Source organism: Daldinia vernicosa, assembly GCF_022497035.1.
Source record: "Daldinia vernicosa strain CBS 139.73 unplaced genomic scaffold F5Y00scaffold_1, whole genome shotgun sequence".
NCBI classification, from domain to species: Eukaryota; Fungi; Ascomycota; class Sordariomycetes; order Xylariales; family Hypoxylaceae; genus Daldinia; species Daldinia vernicosa.
Window position 1 is genome coordinate 462,192 of NW_025953917.1, and position 26,968 is coordinate 489,159.

Consider the following 26,968-nt stretch of genomic DNA (forward strand, 5'->3'; position numbering starts at 1 on the left):
ACGTGACTAATACAACGGTGCCGAAATGTTGTGTGAGCGTGGGGCAAATCCCAAGCGATGGATGGATGTCAGAAGGTGACAAAGACTCTGTGAATCGGTTTCATTTACCTGGGGAATCTCTCTCTGTGCGTACTCGCCTCTAACTAATGGTATTATGACAGTCGCTGTAGCAGTATATATAAATAAATACCTAAGGTAGGAAGACGCAAGCTTCAACTATCAAAACTATTTAAAAATAGTCCTTCAACTACTACTCGTAGTTTAGAGGCCCAATGCGAGTGCTGTGGATGGAGGTCTGACCTATGGGCCCAAGTGTCGAGCTGAGAATAGTATAAATGCGTGGCATTAAAAAATAATAATAATAAAAAAGAAAAGTCTAGAAGTTCTGTTTTAATCATTTTTGATCAATTCAAACAATATTATCGTTACCACCAAAGGATTTTTCATCATTGCCTTGAGCACGGATTGATCTATCATCCTTTAGGAGATATGTTCCCGTTAAACCACAATGTCTAATGTTTAAGTTTGGGCAGATACGCAAGGGGGTCGCTTTATAAAGGACTATGATGAGAAACGGCTGCTTAAGGATTTCCTGAATTATTTTAGGAATGTAAATAGCTTGAAAACTGAGTTCATTACACTAAGTATGGTATGAATATATTATATTCTAGGTATATTCAAATTAAAGGGTTGTTAAACTCGGAAGTTTAAACAATCTGTTCTCCTTTATAGAAGACGAGTCTAGTCAAAACCACTATTATGAACAGACGATATCCTAGTAGGATTAATACGGCCATGTGAGACATCTAAGGGGTGTGATGTTACCAGCAGACTGGAACTAGTTACCCCAGGATATCTCGAAAGGGGATCGGGTGGGGCTGTAGTTGTACACTGCTGCAAGCAAACGTGAGCGACATTGCCGGGGTTCTATGGAAACGTTGTCTCGGTAAGCGTGCAAATGGGATCAACGCGAAAAGCAAAGACGGTTGTAGGAAGCGCTGTTGGTATCTTCCTGCTGTCTAGCATTCACTCCAGGCGATTGGGCACTCGGGTTTCCATACTCCAGCTATGTAGCATACATCCTTCTACCGACATAACTAGGTACTCATGTTGACGGCCTATAAGAGTGGTACGTGTGTATCCAAGTGTAGGTAGGGAGAGTAACACCAATTACCTCGAGTAGAGTATTTCTTTATTCGAGCTCTTTGATAAAGGCGAAGTGCTCCCACGTTGCGAAAGAAACATGTCAGAACCTATCGAGTATTATGCCATGGAGCTACTTGCGAATTTCGCTAGCAGAAGCGAAGACACCGAAACTCTTGCTCCCGTATCGAGCGATTCAAGTTTAGAACTTGGAATTCCTCGGCCAGAATTACCTTTGCTACGCTTTTGGTTATTTAGTATTGGGTAGGTTGTGACATTGACCAGCACCTAGCCGTTCGTCTAACATAGGACTAGGCTCCTTGTGGGTTTACTTCTGTCATTCCTCGATACGTCAATCGTCGCCACGAGCATCTTTGCGATAGCGACTGAGTTTGGTGATCTGGCATCTATAAACTGGGTCGCCTTGGCCTATTCTTTGGTGTATCTTGGATGTGCTTCTTTGCTAGCTCGGGTTTCCGATATAATTGGCCGTCGAAATGCTTTCATCGCATCCTATCTCATATTTGTTACGTTTTCAATCGCGTGCGGCTTCGCCCAAAATCTGGTTCAGTTGATAGCATGTCGAGCTTTGCAAGGACTTGGTGGTTCAGGTGAGTGGCAACTTATACCATCAGCACAAAACGGCTGACTCTCAAGAGGGTTATATTCCATCACGATGATAATCCTCCCCGAAGTTGCGCCGGAGAGAATAAAACGGTTCATTGGAGGTCTGGTTGGAATCGTGATCACCATGTCAAGTGTCTTAGGACCAGTCCTTGGTGGTGTATTGACCGAGTATACAACGTGGCGATGGGTATTCTGGATCAAGTGCGTTTCTCTAGTTAGTCATTGCAAGGCTATCGAAATTTACCTACTGATGGAACGTCTAGTGGGCCTATTGGCGCAGTGTCGATGCTTTTGTTCTACTTCACATGGCCAGCACCTCAGTATTTACCTAACTCGGGGAGAAGATCTTGGAGGGAATTGGACTATGTCGGCTCGATTCTTCTAATTGCAGCCGCTATATTAGTCGTCTTCCCATTTCAGAATGCTGCCATGATGGGAGACCAGTGGTCGAAGCCCGTATTCATTGCTCCGCTTATCATCGGAGTAATCTCATGGCTGGGACTGTTCGCATGGTCCGTCTTCATTGATCGACAGTTGGGCGATGCTATAGACGCAGCGCTACCCATGCGTTTGCTGCGGGACCGTGTGTACGCAGCTGCGGTGCTTAATACTTTATTCCTGGGATTTCCTTATATGCTTGTTATATATGCATTCCCAATTAGATTGCAAGTAGTAAACGACAAGAGTGCCCTTCTCGCTGGCGTTATGCTGCTTCCGATGCTGGGATCAAGCGCTGTAGGCTCTCTTGTCGCAGGGGCACTTAACGGGAAGAAAAACAGAATATTTGAGACATTGTTCGTTGCTACCTCTCTGGTAGTTCTAGGTTGCGGGCTCCTATCAACCCTTTCAAACTCACCTGAGCTCGAACAGAAAGCGTTAGGATTTCTTGTTTTTGTTGGCCTTGGCTTCGGAATGGTTGTATCAACAGCAACAATGATAGCTACCTTTCACTCATCAATCAGAGATCATGGTAAGTTTCCCGCCCATTAAAAAACCTTGTCAAGGCCGATTTTGACCACATGGCAGCCCCTGCACAGGGTTTGATGGCTCAGGTTCGAGTTTTAGGAGGTAGTATAGGAATTGCAGCCTCTTCGGCCATCTTAGGTGTTAAGCTTCAAGAGCAGAACGGTCCTGGTCAACCCAGTGAGGCTCCTTTACTTGGAAGTGGCAGCAAGTCTCTACAGCAGGCTCAGCTAGAGGCTACTATACTGGCCTACGCGGGTGCGTTCAAGGAAGACATGCGGGTATGCACGATTATTGGAGCTGTTGCCATCATCCTGACTTTTGGTACGTTCAGTCGGAACAGATTGACGGTAGCAGAACGCAGAGCACAGGGGGTGCGGGACAGCCTTGGGAGAAAAGAAGCCCAATCGTTTCAAGCCCTTTCTTACCCCGAGTCATTTGCCGAACAAGACTGAAAAGCTAGCTCTTAAGGTTGGAAAAAGGTTGTTGTACATAACATAAGGCTTTTTTTATGGGGTCGTTTGTTGATGTTTTATTTAGTACCCAAGATATTTGCATGCTTACAATGTTCTTAGCAAGAAATACAAAATGTGATTTTGGCGATTTGGTAGCTAATGAAGTGGACCGTGCACAAGTTTGACAGTCTGAAGACAGACTAAATCTGAAACGGCTCGGATAACTAACTAGCCTGTCTTGGCAAAGCTTCGTCTGTTCTCATTATATGCTTATCGGTGTTCTAATTTGGGCGATAGACGTTAGCGCAATTAGCAGGTTTCCTGGTTTCCAAACTCGACACCTTTTTGATTATTCCGCTCTGTACCTCGTACTTGTCGTTGCATTCCATTCATTGACATGTATTTGACGGTGACGGTGACGACGACCTAAATTGAACCCTAGTACCTGATCCTCTATCTAGTCGATTCCGACCTAGATCGTCCAACTTTCAAACCTGGCCGGCTATATCCTCACTCATGAATTTATAAGAGCTTCGCGCGCCCCAAGACTCTAGCCCCTAACGGCGCCCGTCTCGAAATAAGGGTCGTACCGCTCACTACAATCCCGAGTAACCCTTTGCGCGCGTCGTTCTCGTTGACTTGGTCGCTCACTTATTTCGAATGTTACCCTCGTATGCATCCTCGACCAGTTCCAAGATGATGCCCCGGCATCATTCCTCTGGATTTTCCAATGGCTATCCACGCAATACCAACACCTTCGATATCTCTCCTCATAGGTTAGTGAACCCATTCCGGCCTCAACGCGACATTGTGCTTAGGTTTGAACAATGTGTAATATAAATTCATTTCTTACTAATGTGCTGTTTACCAGATTTCAACCCCGCGCCTCGACACCTGCCGCTCGTCGACGAAGAAGTCTACTGACGCGATTAGGTATAATTGCTGTTGTTATTGTATTGATTTGGTTCTTCATTCGACCGGGGAGTGGATCCTTTACTTCTCTATTCTCCCTAGGCCTTCTCAGTTCAAGTGGTGATGTTTTGATGGACACCGTTCGCTACTATGATCTCTCGAACGTTCAGGGTACCGCTCGTGGCTGGGAAAGAGAAGAACGTATCCTCCTATGTGTTCCATTACGAGATGCCGAACCCCATCTCAATATGATGTTTTCGCACCTTCGCAACTTCACATACCCCCATCATCTTATCGACCTCGCGTTCCTCGTTTCCGATTCGAAGGATAGGACATTAGAAGTGCTTGTAGAGAAGCTGGAAGCGTTACAAGCTAGCGAGGACCCGAAACAACCGTACGGAGAAATATCGATCATCGAAAAGGACTTTGGTCAGAAGGTTAATCAAGATGTTGAGAGTCGTCACGGGTTTGCTGCACAGGCAAGTCGCCGGAAGTTGATGGCACAGGCACGAAACTGGCTTTTGAGCGCGACTCTCCGTCCGTATCATTCATGGGTTTATTGGAGAGATGTCGACGTGGAGACAGCGCCGTTTACCATCCTAGAGGACTTGATGCGTCATAATAAGGACGTTATCGTACCGAGTAAGTCTTGATGTAATCTGCTTCTCAGCCCCTTTCGTTACTGATAGTGATGTAGACGTCTGGCGCCCGCTTCCTGATTGGCTTGGTGGCGAGCAGCCCTACGATTTGAATTCGTGGCAGGAGTCGGAAACAGCATTGGCTCTCGCCGACACCCTCGATGAAGACGCTGTGATTGTGGAAGGATATGCCGAATATGCTACTTGGCGACCGCATCTTGCTTACCTCCGCGATCCCTATGGTGACCCTGATATGGAAATGGAAATCGACGGTGTGGGTGGTGTTAGTATTTTGGCCAAGGCCAGAGTTTTTAGGTCGGGTGTCCATTTCCCTGCCTTCAGTTTCGAAAAGCACGCAGAAACTGAAGGATTCGGCAAGGTAGGACCCATTTCATCGATATATGAATTAACGCTAACGGTGGATTTAGATGGCTAAACGCATGCAATTTTCTGTGGTTGGACTTCCTCATTACACAATATGGCACTTGTACGAGCCTAGCGTAGACGATATCCGGCACATGGAGGTAGGTCGAATGTTAACCCTTATATTTGAAATACATGCTAATTTAAGATTAGGAAATGGAAGCAGAGCGCCAGGCTAAAGAGGCCGAGGAGAAGGAAAAGCAGGAACGGGAGAAGAAGGTTAAAGAACAGTTTAGTGACACTAATGCCCAATGGGAGCAAGATAAAACACAAATACAAAACTTAGCCAAGGAGGCTCAAAAAGAGCGGGAATCCGAGAGCCAACAGGGGTCAAGCCAAGACTCGAAAGCAGCAGAGGACAAGGTTGAGGAAAAGCCAAATAACCAATTTAGGGTAGAGGCCTAAGGAATGGTATCTAGGATATAATGACTGATGGCCTTGGGTTGTAGTGAGGCTTCACGTCGCACTTCCGGACTCACTATGCATGAGGCGTGTGGGAAAGGGGAAAAAAAAAAGTCATTTGGGGCAAAGCGGAAGGATAGGGACGCACACATGTGATCATCTGGTCGCTTGTACAATAGCAAGGACCATGTCGAGGATCATGGCACTGGCGTTTTGGTGGTATCCGATGCATGATTACGAAGCATGGGATATTTTCAAGCGCGGCAACGGGACCGCGTTGTTTTATTGTATAGATTGGCCATGAGGCTGTATTACTTTATTAGTAGATATTCTTGTTCAAACTGCCCCTGGCGTTGTCCTGTTTGAGTAATGAGTGATGTCTTATTTAAGCTGTCACGAAAATACCTTAGGTAATTATAATAGAAATTATTGAACCATGTTTTTTAATAACGTTATAATAAAAGCAGTTAAGGAGTAATGAGTTGCCTTATTGAAATCATCAAGTTTATATCTTGCAAGCATTGGAAGTTACGATAGATCCATAGATCCATTACTTGCATGTATTGTACCTATGTAAGTTAGAAGGTAGGTAGGTAAGTACATGTACCTAATGACTGGGCGTTCAGGGTTTCCGCCACGCTGTCACAATCGGATAAACGCCTACCGATTACACTTAGGTACGTTACAGCTGGCAACAGCTTCTCAGCACGTGCAAGATTTCTAAGGACCCTGCTGTTGGATGCGATAAGTTTAGGATCGAGTAACTGATAAAACTGTTACTTACATACAACTCACGACTCGGACAGCTTCCATGTAATTGGACAATGAGAAGGAATCTGGACTCTTTGGTGTTTAGCGACTTATAGGCAGATCTTTCGAATTTCACTTCCGTATTCTAAGTGTCGATGCGAGTAGAGTCGAGTCGATTTACACGAGCCTTGCCGACTTCTAATCCCTTATTGCGCGACGGTGATAATATCTACAGCCGCCCTTAATCTGCCACATACCACTTCTGAACCGAGTGTCGCCTCTTTAGGCGAGAATGAGTCGAGATGAGCAACTGAGTAAAAGCAACATGGAATCAGAGCTTGCGCCCGAGTCGAGTAGCTTGGGTCTCCCGCTACCCCAAAGCGCAACAACGAGGAACAAGGCTGTGAATACCGATGTTCAGGTGCCCAACACGCACTTTCGAAGTCGACCGGTAACAGTAGCTGTCGACCCAGCTGCCTTGGTCATATCAGAATGCATATCGGTCTCTTCTGCCATGCGAAAGCATGCTCGATGGGCGGGCTCGTCGGTATCCTCTATACTAGGTGGCAACCCTAATCCTGTTCAGCTGGGCCCGCCTAGCCCTCTCTTGCGGCCAGGAAGCAAAAGCTCTGCAACGAGCCAGGGAATCGATGGTGCGCAGGACTTTGCTATCGCGAACCGGTGGGGTTTGCGGGGAAAGAAGGGGAAGAGCATGCAGGATAATCCCCTAATGGCTGGCTTTGGTCGTCTTCGCCATGAGCTATCAAACTGCAAAGGTAATATGAAAGATCTGTACGATATGTACGATATGTAGTAGGGGATTTTTTTAACACATGTTTTAGATATCCACAAGTTCGATGCTCCGGCGTTACTCAATCCCTTCCTCCAAGTCATACAGGCTTCCTCGACCTCTGCCCCTATAACCATCTTAGCACTAAAAGCGATCCGGAAATTCCTCTCTTATGGGTTTATAAATCCTAGCTCTCCGCGATTCCCACTTGCTATGCAATCCCTGTCGACTGCAATAACACATTGCCGGTTTGAAGCGAGCGACTCTGCTCAGGACGAGGTTGTACTACTTATGATCTTGCACCTGATGGAGGATATGCTGTCTGGTCCGGGCGGCGAGTTGTTAAGCGACGAGAGTGTTTGCGAAATGATGGAGACTGGCCTAACTATGTGCTGCCAGTCGCGATTATCCGAGCTCCTCCGAAGGACGGCCGAAGCGGCTATGGTCCGTATGTGCCAGATCATTTTCGAGCATCTTAAATATCTAGAAGTCGAAGCTGGCGATGACTTGGAAGCCTTAGATCACCAGGCAAACGGGGATATGGAAGGCGTAAAAATGGTCCCCTCGACTAATGGAAACAATGTTATCGCGTCATCTGATGCCCCTGGTGGCGAACCGCGAGAGTCGTCCGGATCAGAGAATACTCCTCAAAATGTAGAAGAAAGGTCCGCGATAGAACCCTCAGAGCCTGACGATTCTCTCGACATCAAACCGTACTCATTACCGTCTATGAAGGAGTTGTTCAGGGTTCTCGTAGACTTATTAGACCCTCACGACAAGCAGCAAGGTGATACAATGAGAGTCATGGCGCTACGTATTATTCACGTTGCCTTGGAAGTTGCTGGGCCATCTATAGCGAGACACCCAGCCTTAGCCGTCGTCGCCGAAGATCGGTTATGCCGACACCTGTTTCAACTCGTCCGATCTGATAACATGGCTATTCTCCAAGAGTCTCTCATCGTAGCTGGGACACTACTGGAAACTTGCCGAGGGGTCTTAAAACTACAACAGGAGCTCTTCTTATCTTACCTTATCGCGTGTTTACACCCACCGGTCGAAATCCCTCGCGAGGAGAATATTGATCCTTCGCTTTATGATGGAATTCCGCAAAGGCCAAGCGGGGTAAAACCACCTCCGTCGCAAGCTGGTAGTGGCAGGTCGACACCGGTGCCGGTTAAGGACCGGCAAAAGTTAGGTATGGAAGGTGGTGCACGAAAGCCGGATGCTCGTCAAGCCATGGTTGAAAGCATCGGGGCTCTCACCCGGATGCCGACATTCCTAGTTGAGCTATTTGTTAACTATGACTCTGACGCGAATCGTGGGAATCTATGCGAAGACATGATAGGATTGCTTTCGAGAAGTGCTCTGCCCGACTCTGCGACATGGAGCACAACTAGCGTACCACCCCTTTGTCTCGATGCACTTCTTGGCTTCGTCCAGTCCATAGCCGATCGTCTTGACGAAGAGCCAGTCACGGAGGGGTTACCAGATCAAGCGACTCTCCGAGAAGAAAGACGAAGGAAGAAGGTTATCATTAAGGGCGCGACTAAGTTCAATGAAAAACCAAAGGAAGGCCTAGGATATCTTAAGGAGCAAAAGATCATTACCGATGACCCAGCATCAGCTGCCCGATTTTTCCGAACTACGTCCCGAGTCTCCAAGGCGGTCATCGGCGAATTTATATCGAAAAGGGGTAATGATGAATATCTTAACGCCTTTTTGGATCTTTTCGATTTCTCCGGCAAGCGTGTCGACGAAGCAGTGCGACTTCTTCTCGAGAGTTTCCGACTCCCTGGCGAGTCACCGCTTATCGAGCGGATAGTGACTGCCTTCGCGAAGAAGTACTTTGCAACTTCAGGCTCTGATATTGTTGCGAGCGAGGATGCTGTGTTCATTCTCACGTATGCTATCATCATGCTAAATGTTGATCAGCACAGCCCAAAGCTCAAGGGCTCGAAGCGCATGGAGCTCGTAGATTTTGCGCGCAACTTGCGCGGCGTTAATGGATCTAAGGATTTCCCTCCCGAATACCTCGAACTGACTTTCGAGGCCATCAAGTCCGACGAGATTATTCTTCCGGATGAACACGATAACCAGCATGCCTTTGACTATGCATGGCGAGAACTACTCCTCAAAAGTGAATCCGCCGGCCCGTTGGTACTTTGCGATACCAATATTTACGATGCCGATATGTTTGCCACAACATGGAAACCGATTGTTTCGACATTATCATACGTATTCATGTCGGCAACGGACGATGCCGTATTTTCCCGAGTAGTTACGGGGTTCGACCAATGTGCGCAGATTGCGTCCAGATATGGTATCACAGAAGCATTAGATCGTATTATCCAGAATCTTAGCTATATGACTACGTTAGATACCGATGGTCTATCAAGTACGGCTCTCAACACGGAAGTAAAGGTATCGGATGATAGTGATAGCGTTATGGTTAGCGAACTCGCCGTTAAGCTCGGCAGGGACTTCAAAGCGCAGCTTGCTACACTCGTCCTGTTCCGTGTCGTAAAGGGGAGCGAAGAAGTCATCCGCAAGGGTTGGCAACACGTAAGTTTATGGCAAAACCCGACTCAAGTTAAGCTAACCAATTTAGATCATACGTATCTGGTTGAAACTATTCGTCAACTCCCTTATTCCCTCCTCGTTCTTTAATAAAAATTTTGAGAAGTTAAATCTCCCCAAAATTCCACTTCATACCCCTTCTCAAGTCATTGATCGAGCGGCGAAAACTGCCGATACAGGCCTCATGTCGGTCTTGTCTTCGTACATCTCTAGCTATGCAGCTGATGATCCGCCGGAACCATCTGCTGAAGAGGTCGAAAGTTCGTTAAGCACAGTTGATTGCATCAAAGCCTGTGATCTAGAAAGTGTCTTCGCGAATATCTCGTAGGTTGTCAAAGGCTCCGTATTTTGCGCGCTACTAACCCAACCTAGGGCCCTTTCAGCAGATTCGTTATCACCGCTTCTCGAAGCTCTTTTGGATGAACTACCTGATGACGAAAGTTCGGCCGTACCTGTCATCACAGTGAAACCAGAGAGTCTCCCTTCTTCACCCACCAGTGGATCTAAAACTCCTTCCAAGAAGCCTACTTATGATCCCGCAGTAGTATACATCCTGGAATTTTGTACCGTGCTTGCATTAAGAGATAATGAAACAGTTGAACATCTCGGCAAACCCGTTGCGGAAGCTTTGCAGATGATATTACGAGACTCCCCTCAACACCATCCTATCCTCGTTTCGCGAGCAGCTTTCTATCAATTTAGCGTATTAAGGGCCAGCTATGTAAGTAACACCCCGAAGATAACTTGGATGCACCCGTGCTAACGATATAGGATCACGACTTTGTACGAGCACCTGTACTACTGCACGCTATATCTAGTTTCCCTAAAGAAACTCTTGTGAAGACGTCACAGTTAGTTCTACAAGGGCTAAAGCTTTGCATCGATCAGCCGGGACCTCTGCGAAGCGAGATTATGACTTCACCCGATTTCTGGCTCATCCTACGTACCCTTGCTGGTAACCCCAATGCGTCTTCTACCGTCTTCGAGATCCTCGAAGGTGGAGTGTCAGGTTCGCCATCAGCAATTATTGCGGATAACTACGAGGCCGCAATTGGCCTGCTCAATGAGTATGCTACCGCTGCTAAAATCGGCGCAGTTGTACAGCAGAAGGGCGAAAGGAGGCAGAGGAATGCTCGACCACCGAAGAAGGAGGCCTCAAGGTATTTTATTCGCTACTTTGGTTCTTATCAACCCTCTAACTAGTTCTAGTGATAATGCCGTGGTTTCACGGGGCGTAAAAGCCGTTAACCTCATTTCCAGCATGACGGCTCGTATTCCTCACTTGATGAAACAATCACATCTTGAGAATAGCGAGGGTAAGCGTGTCTCTATATATCTATGGCTGTTTACTAATTGCGTTGCAGCATGGTCGGCATACTGGCTACCCATTTTTAAAGCTCTAACAACACAGTGCACTAATCCGTGCCGTGAAGTACGGTCTCTAGCATTTTCGTCGCTTCAGAGATCACTCCTATCGCCCGAGCTGACCTGTAGCGACCACGAAGAATGGACTGCCATTTTCGGCGAGGTCTTGTTCCCTCTAATCTTGAGGCTCTTAAAGCCAGAAGTCTATTCTTCTGATCGAGATGGCATGAGCGAGACAAGGGTGCAAGTCGCGTCTCTTCTCTGCAAGACATTCCTGCAGTACCTCGTGCTTCTCTCCAAGTGGGACGGCATGCTTGATCTGTGGTTGAAAATAATCGATATCATGGATAGATTAATGAATAGTGGCCAAGGCGATAGTTTGGTAAGCAACTGTCAATAATTTTCCGTCCCATTTTTAACTATACTAATGCAATGCTTAGGAGGAGGCTGTCCCTGAAAATCTGAAAAACGTGTTGTTATTCATGTCGAGTAGCGGATACCTTGTTCCTCCAAGCAAGGACCCATCACAGGAGAACTTATGGGTGGAAACGTGGAAACGAATAGACCGTTTCCTACCGGACCTGCGCAACGAGCTGGCATTAGAAGAACCGGAGCCCTTGTCGGAAGAAAAGCAATCGACTACAGAAGAGCCAGTTAAAGAGCAGCCAACTGAAGAGAAAAGTAATAGCCAGGAGGAAGTTACGGCAGCTTAAATACTAGCCGAGAGATATCCATAGCTGATAGAACAAAAGCTAAAGACCATAGGTTGCGTGTCTAGTGCATTGCTAGAATAGAGCACGCCGATATGATGGATTGTATAATAGAACGACTTAGAAGGGTAGAATTACCCATGCTGTGGAAAGTAGCTACATATAATCAGAGCCCTAAATACGGTAAACGAATTAGTGTGTTCATATTTAAGAAGCTGGTATGATTTATGCAAAAAGATACAGTTGGTATCCTATAAATAAGAGGAAGTGAGCAGTTCTTTTGATTTCCATCCATTTCGTACCTCTTTATGTTTAATAATGGCTGCCTTTGTAAATAGGGGTTAAAGCTACCACTGACATTTCGATGTTGGCAGCTGGCAGTTGAACAATAGACCCACTCAAATGTTTATGCATGTTGCATGCATTATCGATAAGCTTCACGAGAATAACTGCATCAATTGTACATACATTAGGTACCTAGATAGCTCTCTATATCGATTTGCTTTGTCCCAAATACAACTACAAAGTCGTAAACGCTTTTATCAAAGTGACAATTTTCTCTACTTAACATTACCCAGAGAAGAATTCATACATCACACAAAATGGCTTCAGGCCAGTCCATTTCTACGTATGTGTCATTGCACTCCGACACATACAGTTTCCCCCTTGGTCGTGTTTTGCGCACGCGCGCCGTTCTGATTTGACTAACATAAACACACTACAGCGTGTACGTGCGGAACCTTGAGGAGCGCGTCAAGCCCGAGGCCCTCAAGGAGGTGCTGACGACCGTGTTCTCGGAGTACGGAAATATCATCGAGATCGTCGCGAAGCGGAACCTTAAAGCTAAGGGTCAAGCGTTCATCGTCTATGACCGGCCCGAGTCGGCTCTCCAGGCTGTCGAAGAGGTGCAGGGCTTCGAGCTCTTCGAGAAACCGATGCAGGTTGCGCTCGCGCGCACGCGTAGCGATGCTACGGTCAAGAAGACGGGGAATAAAGAGGAGTTTGAGCTTCATCAGCGGAGGAGGTTGGCTGAGAAGGGTGAGTTACCTTTTTTTATTCTTTTTTTTTTTTCGTCAATTAGAATTAAAACATAGGGAAAGGAAGAGAGATAAAGGCTAACATATCATATTACCGCCGTAACAGATAAGAAAAAGGCCGCCGAAGCCGCCGAAGAGCAAAAGCGCCTCAAGCGCCCCGGCGCCCAGCCCCCTCCAGGCGAAGCAGCGCGCCCGGCCAAGGCAGCGCGCGGGCTCAAGCCGACCGGCCCATCTGCCGGCCCCAACGCCGTCGTTCCGGACGAGTACCTACCTCCGAACAAGATCCTGTTCGTGCAGAACCTACCGGACGACTACCACGACATCGAGGCGCTCACGGGCATCTTCGGCCGCTTCGAGGGCTTCCGCGAAGTCCGTCTGGTCCCCGGCCGCAAGGGCATCGCGTTTATCGAATACGAGGCGGAGGCGGGTGCGATCACGGCGAAGGAGAATACTGCGGGTATGGCGCTTGGCGAGAAGCTTATCAAAGTCACGTACCAGAGACAGTAGTAAGTCGGGGTTGGTGGATGGGGAAGGTTTGTATGATAAGCGCATATTTAATACCCTTTTGCATTCGATATGGATGCTGGTAGTTCGTAGGAAAGTCGAGATAGTAAGCCGGTTTAGCATGCCTTGCACATCGAGAATTAGACGATTCTTGTTCACTTAAATACAATACGTATGCTACGAGACAGGAACCCAAGGTCATTTAGCCTGTTGGTATCATAAGAAATACAAATATGTAACGACAACACGACAAACGATGCAATTCAGGTCCAAACAAGCCCTCCATTCGCTCTTCCTGAAACCATGCCCTTCATAACTTAGACTAAAAGATAATATCATTGTCGTCCTCGTGGGTTAGTACATCTGCTGGTCCCGAGTCACTTCGTTGAGCCTTCTGTTCACCTTCCGCGTCGGCCTCGGCCTGGGCTTCTTTCTTGGCCTTCATCTCGGCATCCGAGGCGGCGGTATCGCGTTGCTTCTTGCCGGCGACCTTTTTCAACCTGTAAAACTCCTCTCTGTCTAGCTCGTCGAGCTCCGAGTTGATGTCTAGCGCCAATGTCAGCTCATCTGCTCTAGATACTGACGGGGGTAGACTTACACTTGATGGTCCTTTCTGTCCTCGGGATAATAACGTGTTCTCTGCGGGCTCGTTAGTTCGTATCTTAAATCGGTTTTAGGCGGGTTGGATTACATGGCATTCACTATAATGTCACAGGGTTAGCTTAGTTATAAACATCATGTGCGCTCGGTATTCAACTCACCTCTTCGGTTCACGACCTTGATGACTTCGTCTAGAATCACGAAGGCGGTCTGAAGACTGGCGAGTTCGACCAGCGTTTCTACAGCGCGCGCATAGGTCTCTCTACACTTTTGCACCTGCTGACCACCTTTGCCGAGACCCGTCAGGCCGAAGTCATTGTTGCCCTCCGTCATGTAGCTCTCGAACGAGGGTAACAGGACACCGGAAACGTTGTCTTGTTTAGTGCGCAGTCGGAAGCGCGCCGATCGGACAGATTCTTGTACTTGGTAGCCGATGTCTCCTCCTACAGCGTACGTAACCCCCGCTAGGGAGAAGGCCGCAATCTGCATGACCCGACCCATCTTGCGCTTCGCTTCGTCGATTCGTTTTGTGATTTCTGTAGATTCGGTCAACTCCTGCAACAGTTGAAGTTAACTTTATGGGAGTATATAAGGTATATATACCTCGGAAACGTCTAGATGTATAAGTTAGCATAGGTAGGTCAGGATAAAGTCGTGGTGAGCTTCATATACTTGGTAAGGGCCTCGCTCTTCCGTTTCAGTAAACTGTGCCCCGTCTCAGCTCCTTTGAGCTTCGCCTTCATAATACCCAACGACTGCCGCGTCGGGAAGACGGCCTCTCGATCCTAGGGAGATATGTATGTTAACATGGCTGGTGCATACATAGCTCGCAAGCTAATCCGGAGGTGGTGGTTGTTGACATACCGCAGCTCCAGACATGGCGTATTATATCAGCTGTGCTTTGATCGTCGGATATAATAGGTTAAGGTTGGCGCAATTCGAGGTCGAAAAAGGGAAGAAAAGCTAATTGGAAATAAGTTAAAGGTTGTTGCTTTGGACTGGTGTAGACTTGGTATGGTTATGGTTGAGATGAAGATGTATTGTAGAGGTTCCGCTTTATTAGAGGTTAAGTACCCAAGTACCTACCTAAGTTACATAAACTCAGCATGACGGATTTATACACTAACAGGCACGACAGCTCAGCTTTGGAAGGGCAGGAAGGCTGGAACTTTTAGTTTATTGCTTTACTAAATGCCAAGATTTTATTCTCCTTTACGGATTACCTAACTCTCCTTTAAGTTAAGGTTCTTATTAATGCATTGATGATCCACTTATGGATTATTAAATATTGGGGTCCCTACACCCCCTTGTCTTTTCGCATTGTTGCATAGTACGTATCCATGGTCCTGGAATCCAGAAAAAAAAAACTGGTACTAATCCTGTCTCGTCCTTAAAATAAGTTCCTAAAGCTGCCGCGGTCACGGTCGCCTTTCACGACGCCAGAGGTCGAAATTTTGTCGCCCCCCTTCAAATATTCCCACGACCCACGACGATGCCCTGACTCTCTTATTTACACCGTCGATTAGCAGAGATTATCTGCGAGCGATCGCGCACAACGACAATCGACGGGTTAAAAAGGTCAAAAGGTCAAGATGCCGCCTAATGGCCCGACCAATGGTCTCCGAACTGCCCGACAGCCAGACCTTCACCTCCTTGTAAGCAACCTATCGCGTCGTCGCTACGGGAGCCTTGAAATTGTTGGCTAACATGTCTCCTTAGACCGATGAAGACGCCGTCTACGAGCAAGATATTTTAAGGGACCTGGGAAGTACGAAACCTTGGCTTGCTTATATTCAGTTCAAAGTCCAACATGGCACAATTCAGGAGCAAGCCTTTGTTCTCGAGAGGGCTTGTCAGCAGCTGCCGCGATCGTACAAGCTCTGGAAGATGGTGAGCGAATATTACCTAAATTACACGTCGCAACACGTCCAAATGCTAATAATGCTAATAATTTATAGTACTTGCAATTCCGAACGAAACATGTCGCAAAGCTGAATGCTGCCGTCTTTGCTTCCGAGTATAAAAAGGTCAACGCCTTATTCGAGCGAGCCCTCGTCCTACTCAACAAGATGCCAAAGATATGGGAATTGTACTTGAAATTCTTACTGAAGCAGCCTCTTGTTACCTTTACTCGGCGCACATTTGACCGAGCTCTTCGTGCCCTTCCTATAACTCAACACAATCGGATATGGGCCCTGTATAGGCCGTTCGCGAACTCAGCCTCAGGCGAAACTGCGGTGAAGATCTGGCGAAGGTATATGCAAGTCCATCCCGAGGATGCTGAAGACTTTATTGAGCTCTTGGTACAAGTTGGTCTTTATACCGAGGCTGTGAAGAAATATATCGATATTCTCAACAATCCGCGCTTCAATAGCAAGCATAGCAAAGGCCACTACGAGCTCTGGAGCGAGATGGTTGACCTACTCATCGACCATGCCAATGAGGTCGAGACGGGCCACGAGACCGGTATCGACGTCGAGCGTATCATTAGGAGTGGAATCGACAGGTTTGACGACCAAAGAGGGAAGCTCTGGTACGGCCTGGCTACGTATTGGGTCAGGAGAGGGAGCTTCGAACGCGCGAGAGATATCTACGAAGAAGGAATCACAACCGTCATGACTGTTCGGGATTTCACCATGATCTTCGATAGTTATGCAGAATTCGAAGAGTCTATTATTGGTGCGCTAATGGAGTTAGCATCCCAACGAGCGGAACAAGGCAAGCTCGATGATGACGCCGACTTTGATCTTGATATTCGCATGATGCGGTTTGAGCAGCTCATGGACCGACGGCCATTCCTTCTAAATGATGTATTACTACGGCAAAACCCCAATAGCGTGTCAGAATGGGAGAAACGAGTAGCGCTTTGGGGGGATAATAAGGTCGAAGTTGTTCAGACATATACCGATGCCATTGCCGCGATCAGCCCGAAGAAAGCCGTTGGACCTTTTCATCAATTGTGGGCAAATTATGCCAAATTCTACGAAAAGGGCGGTGATATACGAAATGCGCGTATCATTATGGAGAAGGCTGTCAAGGTCCCATTCAAATCGGTTGCAGAATTGGCTGATATGTGGATCGAGTGGGCCGAAATGGAACTTCGCAACGAGAACTTCGACGAAGCTGTCAAGATCATGGCGAAGGCCGTACAAGCCCCGAAGAGATCAACTGTGGACTACTTCGACGAAACTCTGTCGCCGCAACAAAGAGTCCATAAGAGTTGGAAACTCTGGAGTTTTTACGTTGACCTTGTTGAGAGTGTCTCCTCTCTAGAAGAGACGAAGAAAGTGTACGAACGGATATTTGAGCTTCGGATCGCTACACCTCAAACCGTCGTCAACTATGCTACTCTCATGGAGGAACACAAATACTACGAAGAATCCTTCAAGATATACGAAAGAGGGCTCGACCTCTTTAGTTATCCGGTAGCTTTCGAACTATGGAATCTCTACTTGACCAAGGCGGTGGATAGGAAGATTGGAATTGAACGACTTCGAGATCTCTTTGAGCAGGCGGTAGAAGATTGCCCGCCTAAATTTGCTAAAGTATTATATCTTATGTACGGCAATCTCGAGGAGGAAAGGGGTTTAGCGAGGCACGCTATGCGTATCTACGAGAGAGCTACCCGTGCAGTTTCAGACGAAGACCGAGCAGATATGTTTAACTTCTATATCACCAAGTCGGCATCTAATTTCGGGTTACCGTCCACTAGACCAATCTACGAAAGGGCCATCGCAGCTTTGCCAGACGAAGAAGCGCGAGATATGTGTCTAAAGTTCGCCGATATGGAGAAGCGCCTCGGCGAAATCGACCGAGCCCGCGCCATTTACGGACACGCATCCCAGTTCTGCGACCCGCGAACCAACCCGGCGTTCTGGACTAAGTGGGAACAGTTCGAGGTGCAGCACGGCAACGAGGACACGTACAAAGAGATGCTACGTATCAAGCGCAGCGTACAAGCACAGTACAACACCGATGTGAACTTCATCGCGTCACAAGCTATCGCACGTGCAAATCAAACACGAGCAGGATCGGAAACAGCGAACGGAGACCCCGAAGTTGCTGATGCGATGGAACAGCTAGAGCGGCAGGCCCGAGCGCCGGCAGGATTCGTGGCGTCGAGCACGGGACTCGCAGGGACAGTAACCAAAGAAGCGGTCGCAGCGCCTAGCAACCCAGATGCTATCGATATCGACGGCATGGATGACGACTGACACGAACTGGCCTCTGAGATGGTTCCCGTTTTTTTAGTTGCTTGGCATTTAACATTTGGCATAGGTGAATGGATAGGGCGGCTAGCAATGCAAAAATTGCGTTGTATTCCGTTTGTAACGCGCCTTTTTTTTCTACGGGCTTTTTTGGTCTCTTCCTTTTTTTCCCACGGTGCAAGAGTCAGAGCAAGGCAGATACCTACCTACGTACCTACATCCTATCTAGCTACCTCCTAGGTACTTTATGAATTCACTAAACACCCATCGGTTTGAGTATACTTACTACATACGTGAGTTGTCTCTTAGGCTGACATGATGGTGATCATGATGCGTAGGTACCAAGGATTTGTTGGTTCGGCTCGAGGAGGGGGCGGTGCTATTGGCTACTACTTGGTTGCCCCTAAATTGAAGACGATGTAGCGTTGGGGGTCTGGTATGTAGATGAGCTCTTGATACATATGTCACGCCCGCAGCTAGATGACGTTATCATCCCCTCTTTTTTGAGGGCGGCTGAAACTTACTTGCTGCCTTTAGATCGACGGCTCAGCTTATCATGAGGCGAGGACGTCATTGCTAGGTACTTGGGTTGACGGGCTGCTCCCCCGAGCTGCTGGTATGACTCGTATGTTTTTGTTTAGGTAAAGCTTGTTTTAATTTGGGGTAGGGGCTTATTAAGGGGCTGGGCTGGGCTATGTAGAGGCGAGGGTTTATTAGAGGTGATTTGTAGATGGTTGTAATAAGAGATAATTACCTATTCACGTGTTTGTATACTCTTCAGTGCAGAATTAGGTGTTAGGTCCTTGCTACGTGAATTTCCTCTTTGCTAAGGGAATTATACATTATGTTTTTTTAGTAGGTATAGTTTAAGTACGCATATATAATATACCCAGATCATAGGCGTTTATATATTTTATTGTTCAACAATTTAGTCTTTCAAGCACGCACACTGCTGGATGAATCGACTAGTAAGATATTTGAAGGAATTTCATGTATTCGTGCTCATATCATGACCTAGTTAATCGTAAGGTAAAGTAAGGTAGAGAGTACCAAGGGTAAGTATAAGGTAGGTAAGTAGTAGTAAACCAAGAACGGAGACGGTTAGGTATACCCTATATATGTAATACAAGCCAGCGAATCAACCACGCCTCTCAAAAACATCATCCCGGGGCCCGCCAACCCCTTTCCGCCATCGTGATCGTCTCCAAGACTCTCGCCGCCCTCGCACAGGCCGGCGAACCATGCCGCCATGCCCCGTGCTTTCGTCCCTCGTATACGTGTACATTTATAGTTATCATCTTTTTCATCTTCGTCTTTGCAAGGTACGGAATCATTCCCGCCGTCGTCGTCGCGACGGTCTCGGCTCTACGTCATAACCGGCGCCCACGCCGTCGACCACACCTACTGGCTGGCTTTGCGACGCTGTTCGCTCGGAGACGCGGCAGTCGTGGTAGTGGTAGTGTTGTCGTTGCTGTTGTTGTTTCCGGACAGGTTTCCGGACATGTTCCCGGGCAGATTTCCGGGCAGGCTGCCGCGACGGCTCGATCCGGAACTGCTTATGGACCAGCGCTGCGAGTGCGCCTTGTGGAAGCCCTCGACCGCCTCACGGTTACGGTCTACGTGGCCGTCGCGGGACGAGGGCGTGGCGTAGATGCTGCCTTTGCGCTTTTGGAAGCGCGAGGGGGGTGTTTTGGCTGCGTCTAGAGGAGGGTGGGGGGTTGGTGTTAGTGTTTAGTGTTTATGTATGGGATAGTTATGTATGTATAATATAATAACTATCATATGTGTGACTAGAACGGATGGGAAGAGGCAGTAAGAGGGTACGTACCCCATTCGTCAGTATGAGAGTAGTCTCGCGATCCCGTTCGTTCCCGTTCCGGACTGGCGGGCTGTTCGTTGGCGAAAGTGTTGGTGAACTTGGGGGGTGAGTCTGTTATATTTTCTCCTGTCATGATGGATTGTGTTTCTCTTGGGTAGGACGGGCGTATTGTTGGCCTAGGGTAGTGTAAATTAGCTTATAAGAACGTCTAGATTTAGAAGAATTTAATTGAGATATCGAGGCAGTATCTTGTAGTTTAGAATAAAGAAGTAGAAATACCTTGGATAAGGAGTGTGTAGGTATTGGTAGGTTGATATATGTTTCGAGTATAAGATAGTTAGTTGAAAGATTGAGATTGTATCTTCAGATCTGTTGAGACCCTGAAATACTTTATACTTTATATCCGGGGTCCAAGGGGTTCTTATACAACTAGAAGGACCGGACTGATGCTATCGAACCATGTAGAGTTTGGCCCTTTTCGCCTGCCTTGATTCCACCTATGTACGTACGTAGCTCATCTGATCTTTCCCGGTTTCCCGGAATCTATTGAAACGATTATGCAAGATATGTGGCGTAGCATCATCCTCCTCTATCTCCTATCTATGCCGGAGCATGGGCAGCTTTCTAAGAGCAACAAAGGGTATCTCCCGGAAGTGGTAGTTGGTTTGCCTCCCGTACGTTATGCCGTGAGACTCTGGATCTCTTATTGGTCACGCTGCAGCTATCCTTAGTGATCCTAGTTACGGGGAACATCGCGACTCAGACGAGAGCAACTGAACTAGGTCTAGAAAGTGAGAGCGACGATCCGATGGGACTAGCCAGCCTTTCTGGTGCCTACTGTATGTAAACTCTTACAGCCATCCAATAGCCATTCATCTCTTGCCGTCACGAGTCACAGGAGTTCTTTGGGGTGTGTATTGTCCAATCGAGAGATACCTTCCTTATCGTCATAACCACAATATCCTTTCAGTCCCCGCATTCCTGATACTCGATGGTATTTTAGATATGTATAGTAGGACCCCTATTCCCCGTTGCTTGGATCATATACCTAACATAATCACAGATTCACAGTAGCTTTTCACTCGTATAAGTCAGCAACTCGCTCGTAGCTCGTATCCACGGTAGCCTGCAGATTCTGTCATAATGTGAAATAGGGCTAGATATGTGATTGACAAAAGAAGCACCCGATTACTTGTCCCCAGACTCTCTATCATATCAGTGGCTGTGTAAGTCGAGACCCATCACTTGTAGGTAGTGTGACGCAAAACGGAAACTATAAAATGTCCCTTTCCTTATTCCTATCTGGTATCAATGAAGGTCGAAGTAGATAGTGTATGTACGTTTACCTTTAGACGTCTAGTCCATGACGTCAGTTAAGACACCAGAACTAAGCGATGGCAACGGATGTGACGGTAGTAGTGTACAGTATTTGCCCCGCCGTTTCTAGTCAAATCGTGGGCACCAATCAGCGTTATTCAAGGAGATACTAGGATGGATATACGGCTATGTAGATACCTCCTATCTTGTAGATTGGTAGACAAACAGCCGAGATCCTTATTGATTAGTTTCTATGTAATGGAGATACTAGCCTCTTATCACCAACGACAAGACCGATTATTCCTATTAAATAGAGTTATTAATATGTTTGGTGGAGAGATAGTATCAACGATATACCTATGCTTACGGCTAGTCACCAGCAGACCGGCAGCAAGCATTGTTGGTGTAACTACCATAGCTGGTATGTAGCTATGTAAATACATAAATCCCATGGATCTCGCTTTATCGAGGTCTAGACCTCTCTCGACTTTGTTTTCGTCGAGGCTGTGCTCTGATGGTCGAATGCCCCAGTGCCCGCATGGTGAATCCTGCAGCCCTGTATTGAGACTTAACTGAGACATACAACAACTTCTTCAACCTCTATTGATGGATTTATTGTGGCTCCATGGTGTAATAAAGCATGAGTATTACCAAGTGCCCAACCAATAAAAAAATGACAATGAATTAATAGACAGATAGGGATCCTAGATTGATATGGTAGATCTAGATAACTTCTGTAGAATATATGGTACAACAAACGACTGTGACATGGGAATGAATTAAAATATACGATGTAAACTTCTAGCTGCACGTCATCGGGCATCAAGCCCCTGTACCATCCTGCCATCCAATACTACACCAATTCAGATCATCTCCAAAGGATTCAAGAGTTTCGTAACCGCCATCCAATCGGGATGTATGTAAGAACCCACTTCCTCTCCCTGTCACGAAATCGAAGATACCCTTTCAACCACAATCAGTCTATTAGATTATTATCTTCACTATTATCTATCTTAAGCCCAGACCAACCCGAAATAATAGGCATGCAGGACCCAGCCCCGTCTTAGCGTCGCATAGCTTTTCGATACCCCAAATTCTACTCTAGATGATCAGCTAAGCAGTGAAGGTCACGCTCCTCTTCATGACGCGAGAGACGCTCCGGCGTGTAGTATTAGTTGAATTCGAGTTAGACACTGCAAACAATGTCAGCTAGCTGGTTATTAATGGGCAAGTGTTCCGAAGCATCTTACTCTGGACCGGAATGACCCCGCCGAAGGGCCCGGCTCTGGCGCCGTTTTGGCATCTGACTAGACAGGCATTGTCCTGGCCGGCAACAGTCCCGGTGCACGTCTGATCCTGAGGAATCTCCGCAACAAGAGGGAAATCCGTCGTGTTGCCATCACTATCCCGCGAATCGTCGCCCGGGGGGGATTGCGTGACTTTGATGTCTTCCCAGTCTTCTCCCGTGCCGTCGTCGTTGATCATGCATGTGAAAGGACCGGCGCCGTCGGCATTAACTTGATGGAGGGTCATCTTGAGCTGGCCACCGGCAGTGACTTGAGGAAGCTGATCACCAGTCTCATCCATGATGGCCTGGGTTCCCTGCTCGATGTTGTTATTGCCGGCGCCGATTGTTTCGCCGACGGTGTCAGCTTGGTCGCCGCGGAAGCGAGTGGCGTCCTGCTGGAATGGTCTTCGTCGGGTTCCGTCTCGGGGAGTTGAAGTATCAACACCAAGAGCCACTGTTGCTTACGTTAGTCTATTGCTGCTTTTGTCTTCAAATCCGATAATGGGTTACTCACTTCCGGTCCCACCAGCGTCGCCGGTAGCTTCGGTAATGACTGCGTGGCCCGCAGCTAGCTGGGCAGCGGCCATGATGCAGAGAGTAGCGAAAGCTTTGAATGAAGGCATCGTCAATTATTTAAAGAGGGATATATATAATTAAGTGTATAATTAAGATACCTGACCGGCAGGAAGAAATGGGCAAAGGAGAAGGGAAGAAGTATGAGAAGTTGATGGTGAACTGATGTGTGATGATGAAAAGTCATTATCCTTCAGCGCAGATCAGTCTTCTTATAGACATTTCAGTCGATGAAGACTTTGAGTCTTTTACATCTTCTCTCGCATCTTTGCCTCTCTTAGTCCTAGGGATTGAGCGCTATCTTGTTGAATCAAACATGTCTCCGGTAGGGGCTGCATCCCGTGCTACTCCGAGAAGCTTGGCACGAGAATCGTAGTATTGTTTCTTCCAATTCCGACTACTTTGAAGCCCGAGACTCGCGGGATAAGATCCTATCACGAAAACTTGGTATAGCGACGTTAGTATGAATGGGCACATATTCGTCTTTTTTGTGTGGCTGTGAACCCCAGTTTGCACGGGAATATGATAGCCGGACAGAGTACATATTTGACACTTTGATGGAGAACCAATCGCAACTAAGAATTCTTATTAAGCTTCCGATATAGCGGGCTCAAGTTTACCGCTGCGGATTGGCCCGTAGCAGGATATTGTTTCAAAACCAAGTCGGGGAATTATTGTATTGATAGGGTGTGATTCGGCATGATTGCCTATTTAGAGCGGAACGTTGACACGATTCCCGATTCCCGATACATGTGTAATAGATAAATAATTGAAATGATATCAAAGGAATCTATTAAAGTAGTTGAGAAGATATCTTCATACTCCCACTTGTGAAGCAAAAAGGGTAATTGTGTTGGCTTTACCATGATGAGTGATCAAGTGACATCTTGGTAGTTTTGCTCAGTGTATTTCTGGGCTCTTTTCTTGAGATAAGTGCCCGACTTTTAACAAGTAGATTAGTTAGAAGTAATCCAAGACATTTTCAATTCGTCCCCTTGTACGACTACTGGAGTAAAATTGAAGGTGATGAGGGTGTGATAGTTGAGTTGAGAGTTGAGAATAGAGGGGTAAAAGGGGGAAAAGGAGGGAAAGGGGTAAAAAGGGTGCATGTTTGAGAAAAGTAGTCGGTGCGCTGAACTGACGAGCCAATCGGATTCAAGGTGGATTTTGGCAAAGCTAGGTACCTAGGTACATAGCAGCTGACAGCTGGGCAGCTACAGCTATCACTTGTCAGGGCTGTCAAGTTAAACAGGTACCCAAAAGTCAGTCCCCACTTGTCGTCTGCCCCACCATCGAATTTTAGTGGGATGAAGCTTAAAAACGATAACGATGAATTCCATGCAAACAAATCTACAAGATGTGGTGAATAGAAGTGGTGAACAATCTTGCAAGAATTAAATAATTAACAATTTCAAAGCCGTCTCTAATAGCTAGTCCCTCCCGGTGTTCAGTATTCGCCTCGAGTTACAATTACACGTTGACTCATCCGGCGGTTAATGCGTCTTCTTTTTCGCCTATCATCTCACTCCATCTCGAATTTCTATGGGAGATATAAGCCGCGCCCTCATTTAATAATATTACAGTCCCTCATGGTAAAGAGAAAATCGGAAGTGCTAGGTGACAGCTCCGGGATTCAACCACTTTCTCAGATTAGAAAGATGGCAACACAACCTGCGACTACCACTATTGAACTGAGCCCCAAGGAGGCTCAGCTCAAAGACTTGCTTTTAGATGCTGCTAAATTCATAGACAAGTCGGGAACTATCCAAGATCAGGTTATTTTACGATGGGCTGGCGGCTGGGTTCGCGATAAACTTTTAGGAATTGAATCTCACGATATTGATACAGCTATCAATGTTATGACTGGAGAAGCTTTCGCAATGAAGCTATGTGAGCTATGCCAGCAGCCTGATATCGTCGAGAAGCATGGCATCGAGGAATCGGATATTGGCAATCTTTATAAGATTGCGCGGAATCCCGAAAAATCTAAACATCTCGAGACCACGACAATCAAGCTCTTCGGATATGACGTTGATTTCGTGAATCTCCGCAAAGAGACTTACACTGAGGACAGCCGAAATCCTCAGATGGAATTCGGCACCGCTGAAGAAGATGCACTACGAAGAGACGCCACCGTTAACGCTCTTTTCTACAATCTTAACACTAGCAAGGTAGAAGACTTCACGACCGGGCTGACAGACATGAAGTCGCGGTTGATAAGAACACCGCTAGAGCCATTCCAGACCTTCATGGATGATCCTCTCCGCGTTCTCAGACTAGTTAGATTCGCCAGCCGCCTAGAGTTTACTATCGACCCGGCTGCCGAGAAGGTAATGGGCGACCCTCGAGTCCTTGACGCCTTACGTTTAAAGATCAGTCGTGAGAGAATTGGTATTGAGCTTCAGAAAATGCTTACGGGCAAGTTCATCTATAGTATCACCATGGAATCGAGTTATTAATGAGGTACTATAGGTAACCATCCTCGCAAGTCTTTAGAGTACATCGACGATCTTGGGCTTTACCACACCATTTTCACAGACCCATCCAAGACGGATATTCCAACTCCAGATATCTCCAATTGGAAGTCAGTATATGAATGTCTTGACTCGCTCCGCCGGAACAAGACCCCCGGGTCCATCTACGACGTTCTCGTACGATCAGATGAAGCCGCCTACTACGCCTGGGTCCTAGCAGCCATCTGCCCCTGGGAGAATGTCGAACCCCCCAAGCATTCTGGCAAGGGCAAAGCGCCACCACCTTTAGGAACTCTAGCGGCCCGAGAAGGCATCAAGGCACCCAACAAGCTTTGCGATCTTGCAACTGCCGCCCATAATAACAGAACAGAAATAATGTCTCTTGTGACAGCTGTTTCGGATAAGGCGCCCTTTATCGCAGAAAGAGATAGGTTCGGAATGGCAATCAGACATTGGGATTCAAAAGCTGGCCACTGGAGGTTACAGGTTTTATATGCTTTCCTAGTTGAGGTTATGAATGGCTTAGGCACAAAGTCAAAAGACCCAGGTAAGATGTTATTTATTAATAGCTCATTGAAACCCCGTGCTAACAACTAAACAGCTGGTATGAATGAGTTCCTGAGCAAATGGCAAGCGTTCCTGGATCATCTACAAGAACTAGACGTCATGGAAGCTCCGTCGCTAAAACGGTTAATCGACGGTACTCAACTCACCAAAGCGTTGGGTCTCAAACCAGGCAAATGGTTGGCTCAAGCCCTGGAGGTCTGTGTTGCCTGGCAGCTGCGTCATCCAGAAGCCACCGACCCGGCGGGCGCTGTGGAGGAGGTCCGAAGTAAAAGAGCCGAGTTAGGAATCCCGGAAAAGTAGAAGTGCGAGTTAGAACCACCTAATGATACCCATGGGCTTATGATCATCTTTCAGTAGTCTATCAATAAGAGGACGGGATAATATAAGGATCCAAGCCCCTTGCTTCCCTATAATGTTTACGGTTTTCGTAACGGTCATATGTCTTTCTTGTAGCATAAGCCATCGTAAATCAACGTTATCTGCCTACTTACCTACCTACTGCCCGTGTGGGTTTTGGATGCATAGAGCTATGAACGCTATGGGTTTTTCTGAATAGTTCGTAAACATTGAACGTCAATGTTAATACTGGCTGCCAATACCGAAAAACACCTCAATAATAAGTGAATGAGTAGTTCAACATACCAGCTCGCCAGAATGGAAATACTACCCATCCCAGTTAAAACAACAGGTAGAACCGCCCGCTCAAGACAAAGGAATATATCATAATATCATTAATAAGCCATTTCCCTTACCAGTCGATTCCCCCTGATCTGGATCATAACCAACCGATTTCGACGTCCCGTAACTCTAATCCCCTCCCTCACCC

General features: G+C 47.0%; 9 protein-coding genes across 9 annotated transcripts; 6 read left to right on the forward strand and 3 right to left on the reverse strand.

Moving 5' to 3' along the window:
* Window positions 1–1,243: 1,243 nt before the first annotated feature.
* On the forward strand, window positions 1,244–3,188 carry F5Y00DRAFT_256681 (major facilitator superfamily transporter; the record flags this gene model as incomplete). Its single annotated transcript, XM_048010456.1, has 5 exons — window positions 1,244–1,407; window positions 1,459–1,754; window positions 1,803–1,971; window positions 2,034–2,740; window positions 2,797–3,188. The coding sequence occupies 5 exons, from the start codon at window positions 1,244–1,246 to the stop codon at window positions 3,186–3,188; spliced, it is 1,728 nt and encodes a 575-aa protein (XP_047870111.1).
* A 341-nt stretch (window positions 3,189–3,529) lies between these two features.
* Window positions 3,530–6,002, forward strand: F5Y00DRAFT_222473 (glycosyltransferase family 62 protein). Its single transcript, XM_048005726.1, has 5 exons — window positions 3,530–3,964; window positions 4,060–4,742; window positions 4,798–5,117; window positions 5,167–5,262; window positions 5,315–6,002. The coding sequence occupies exons 1-5, from the start codon at window positions 3,849–3,851 to the stop codon at window positions 5,564–5,566; spliced, it is 1,467 nt and encodes a 488-aa protein (XP_047870112.1). The 5' UTR covers window positions 3,530–3,848; the 3' UTR covers window positions 5,567–6,002.
* A 220-nt stretch (window positions 6,003–6,222) lies between these two features.
* Window positions 6,223–11,943, forward strand: F5Y00DRAFT_222474 (uncharacterized protein). The gene is made up of 8 exons (XM_048005727.1): window positions 6,223–7,089; window positions 7,156–9,665; window positions 9,712–10,004; window positions 10,053–10,401; window positions 10,452–10,840; window positions 10,890–10,996; window positions 11,045–11,427; window positions 11,486–11,943. Exons 1-8 carry the CDS (start codon window positions 6,606–6,608, stop codon window positions 11,756–11,758), a joined length of 4,788 nt encoding a protein of 1,595 aa, XP_047870113.1. The 5' UTR covers window positions 6,223–6,605; the 3' UTR covers window positions 11,759–11,943.
* A 271-nt stretch (window positions 11,944–12,214) lies between these two features.
* F5Y00DRAFT_222476 (RNA-binding domain-containing protein) lies at window positions 12,215–13,472 on the forward strand. The gene is made up of 3 exons (XM_048005728.1): window positions 12,215–12,383; window positions 12,480–12,793; window positions 12,899–13,472. Exons 1-3 carry the CDS (start codon window positions 12,358–12,360, stop codon window positions 13,297–13,299), a joined length of 741 nt encoding a protein of 246 aa, XP_047870114.1. The 5' UTR covers window positions 12,215–12,357; the 3' UTR covers window positions 13,300–13,472.
* F5Y00DRAFT_222480 (vacuolar ATP synthase subunit D) lies at window positions 13,473–15,058 on the reverse strand. The gene is made up of 7 exons (XM_048005729.1): window positions 14,761–15,058; window positions 14,569–14,681; window positions 14,500–14,510; window positions 14,058–14,432; window positions 13,988–13,997; window positions 13,895–13,935; window positions 13,473–13,842 (listed from the first exon to the last, which is right to left on the reverse strand). The coding sequence occupies exons 1-7, from the start codon at window positions 14,773–14,775 to the stop codon at window positions 13,619–13,621; spliced, it is 789 nt and encodes a 262-aa protein (XP_047870115.1). The 5' UTR covers window positions 14,776–15,058; the 3' UTR covers window positions 13,473–13,618.
* Window positions 15,059–15,284: 226 nt separating this feature from the next.
* F5Y00DRAFT_2487 (TPR-like protein) lies at window positions 15,285–18,395 on the forward strand. Its single transcript, XM_048009483.1, has 3 exons — window positions 15,285–15,551; window positions 15,616–15,786; window positions 15,855–18,395. Exons 1-3 carry the CDS (start codon window positions 15,489–15,491, stop codon window positions 18,108–18,110), a joined length of 2,490 nt encoding a protein of 829 aa, XP_047870116.1. The 5' UTR covers window positions 15,285–15,488; the 3' UTR covers window positions 18,111–18,395.
* Window positions 18,396–19,505: 1,110 nt separating this feature from the next.
* F5Y00DRAFT_256687 (uncharacterized protein) lies at window positions 19,506–20,056 on the reverse strand (the record flags this gene model as incomplete). Its single annotated transcript, XM_048010457.1, has 2 exons — window positions 19,506–19,804; window positions 19,933–20,056. The coding sequence occupies 2 exons, from the start codon at window positions 20,054–20,056 to the stop codon at window positions 19,506–19,508; spliced, it is 423 nt and encodes a 140-aa protein (XP_047870117.1).
* A 2,164-nt stretch (window positions 20,057–22,220) lies between these two features.
* F5Y00DRAFT_2506 (uncharacterized protein) lies at window positions 22,221–23,274 on the reverse strand. Its single transcript, XM_048009748.1, has 3 exons — window positions 23,043–23,274; window positions 22,491–22,982; window positions 22,221–22,433 (listed from the first exon to the last, which is right to left on the reverse strand). Exons 1-3 carry the CDS (start codon window positions 23,149–23,151, stop codon window positions 22,354–22,356), a joined length of 681 nt encoding a protein of 226 aa, XP_047870118.1. The 5' UTR covers window positions 23,152–23,274; the 3' UTR covers window positions 22,221–22,353.
* A 1,177-nt stretch (window positions 23,275–24,451) lies between these two features.
* Window positions 24,452–26,957, forward strand: F5Y00DRAFT_2544 (uncharacterized protein). The gene is made up of 3 exons (XM_048010162.1): window positions 24,452–25,519; window positions 25,574–26,122; window positions 26,177–26,957. The coding sequence occupies exons 1-3, from the start codon at window positions 24,598–24,600 to the stop codon at window positions 26,440–26,442; spliced, it is 1,737 nt and encodes a 578-aa protein (XP_047870119.1). The 5' UTR covers window positions 24,452–24,597; the 3' UTR covers window positions 26,443–26,957.
* The last annotated feature ends 11 nt before the right edge of the window (window positions 26,958–26,968 follow it).

Bases quoted from the DNA above. Each gene is read 5' to 3' on its own strand.
- F5Y00DRAFT_222473 (XM_048005726.1), top strand. From the start codon at position 3,849: ATGTTACCCTCGTATGCATCCTCGACCAGTTCCAAGATGATGCCCCGG. The intron at 3,965-4,059 runs GTTAGTGAACCC...GCTGTTTACCAG, and splicing joins TTCGATATCTCTCCTCATAG to ATTTCAACCCCGCGCCTCGA. The intron at 4,743-4,797 runs GTAAGTCTTGAT...ATAGTGATGTAG, and splicing joins TAAGGACGTTATCGTACCGA to ACGTCTGGCGCCCGCTTCCT.
- F5Y00DRAFT_2506 (XM_048009748.1), bottom strand. From the start codon at position 23,151: ATGCCTTCATTCAAAGCTTTCGCTACTCTCTGCATCATGGCCGCTGCC. The intron at 22,983-23,042 runs GTGAGTAACCCA...CGTAAGCAACAG, and splicing joins CGACGCTGGTGGGACCGGAA to TGGCTCTTGGTGTTGATACT. The intron at 22,434-22,490 runs GTAAGATGCTTC...CATTGTTTGCAG, and splicing joins CGGGGTCATTCCGGTCCAGA to TGTCTAACTCGAATTCAACT.
- F5Y00DRAFT_2544 (XM_048010162.1), top strand. From the start codon at position 24,598: ATGCGTCTTCTTTTTCGCCTATCATCTCACTCCATCTCGAATTTCTAT. The intron at 25,520-25,573 runs GCAAGTTCATCT...GAGGTACTATAG, and splicing joins GCTTCAGAAAATGCTTACGG to GTAACCATCCTCGCAAGTCT. The intron at 26,123-26,176 runs GTAAGATGTTAT...ACAACTAAACAG, and splicing joins CACAAAGTCAAAAGACCCAG to CTGGTATGAATGAGTTCCTG.
- F5Y00DRAFT_222474 (XM_048005727.1), top strand. From the start codon at position 6,606: ATGAGTCGAGATGAGCAACTGAGTAAAAGCAACATGGAATCAGAGCTT. The intron at 7,090-7,155 runs GTAATATGAAAG...CACATGTTTTAG, and splicing joins TGAGCTATCAAACTGCAAAG to ATATCCACAAGTTCGATGCT. The intron at 10,841-10,889 runs GTATTTTATTCG...AACTAGTTCTAG, and splicing joins CCGAAGAAGGAGGCCTCAAG to TGATAATGCCGTGGTTTCAC.
- F5Y00DRAFT_222476 (XM_048005728.1), top strand. From the start codon at position 12,358: ATGGCTTCAGGCCAGTCCATTTCTAC. The intron at 12,384-12,479 runs GTATGTGTCATT...AACACACTACAG, and splicing joins TCAGGCCAGTCCATTTCTAC to CGTGTACGTGCGGAACCTTG. The intron at 12,794-12,898 runs GTGAGTTACCTT...CCGCCGTAACAG, and splicing joins GAGGAGGTTGGCTGAGAAGG to ATAAGAAAAAGGCCGCCGAA.
- F5Y00DRAFT_222480 (XM_048005729.1), bottom strand. The intron at 13,843-13,894 runs GTAAGTCTACCC...CATTGGCGCTAG, and splicing joins GACAGAAAGGACCATCAAGT to ACATCAACTCGGAGCTCGAC.
- F5Y00DRAFT_2487 (XM_048009483.1), top strand. From the start codon at position 15,489: ATGCCGCCTAATGGCCCGACCAATGGTCTCCGAACTGCCCGACAGCCA. The intron at 15,552-15,615 runs GTAAGCAACCTA...ATGTCTCCTTAG, and splicing joins AGCCAGACCTTCACCTCCTT to ACCGATGAAGACGCCGTCTA. The intron at 15,787-15,854 runs GTGAGCGAATAT...AATAATTTATAG, and splicing joins CGTACAAGCTCTGGAAGATG to TACTTGCAATTCCGAACGAA.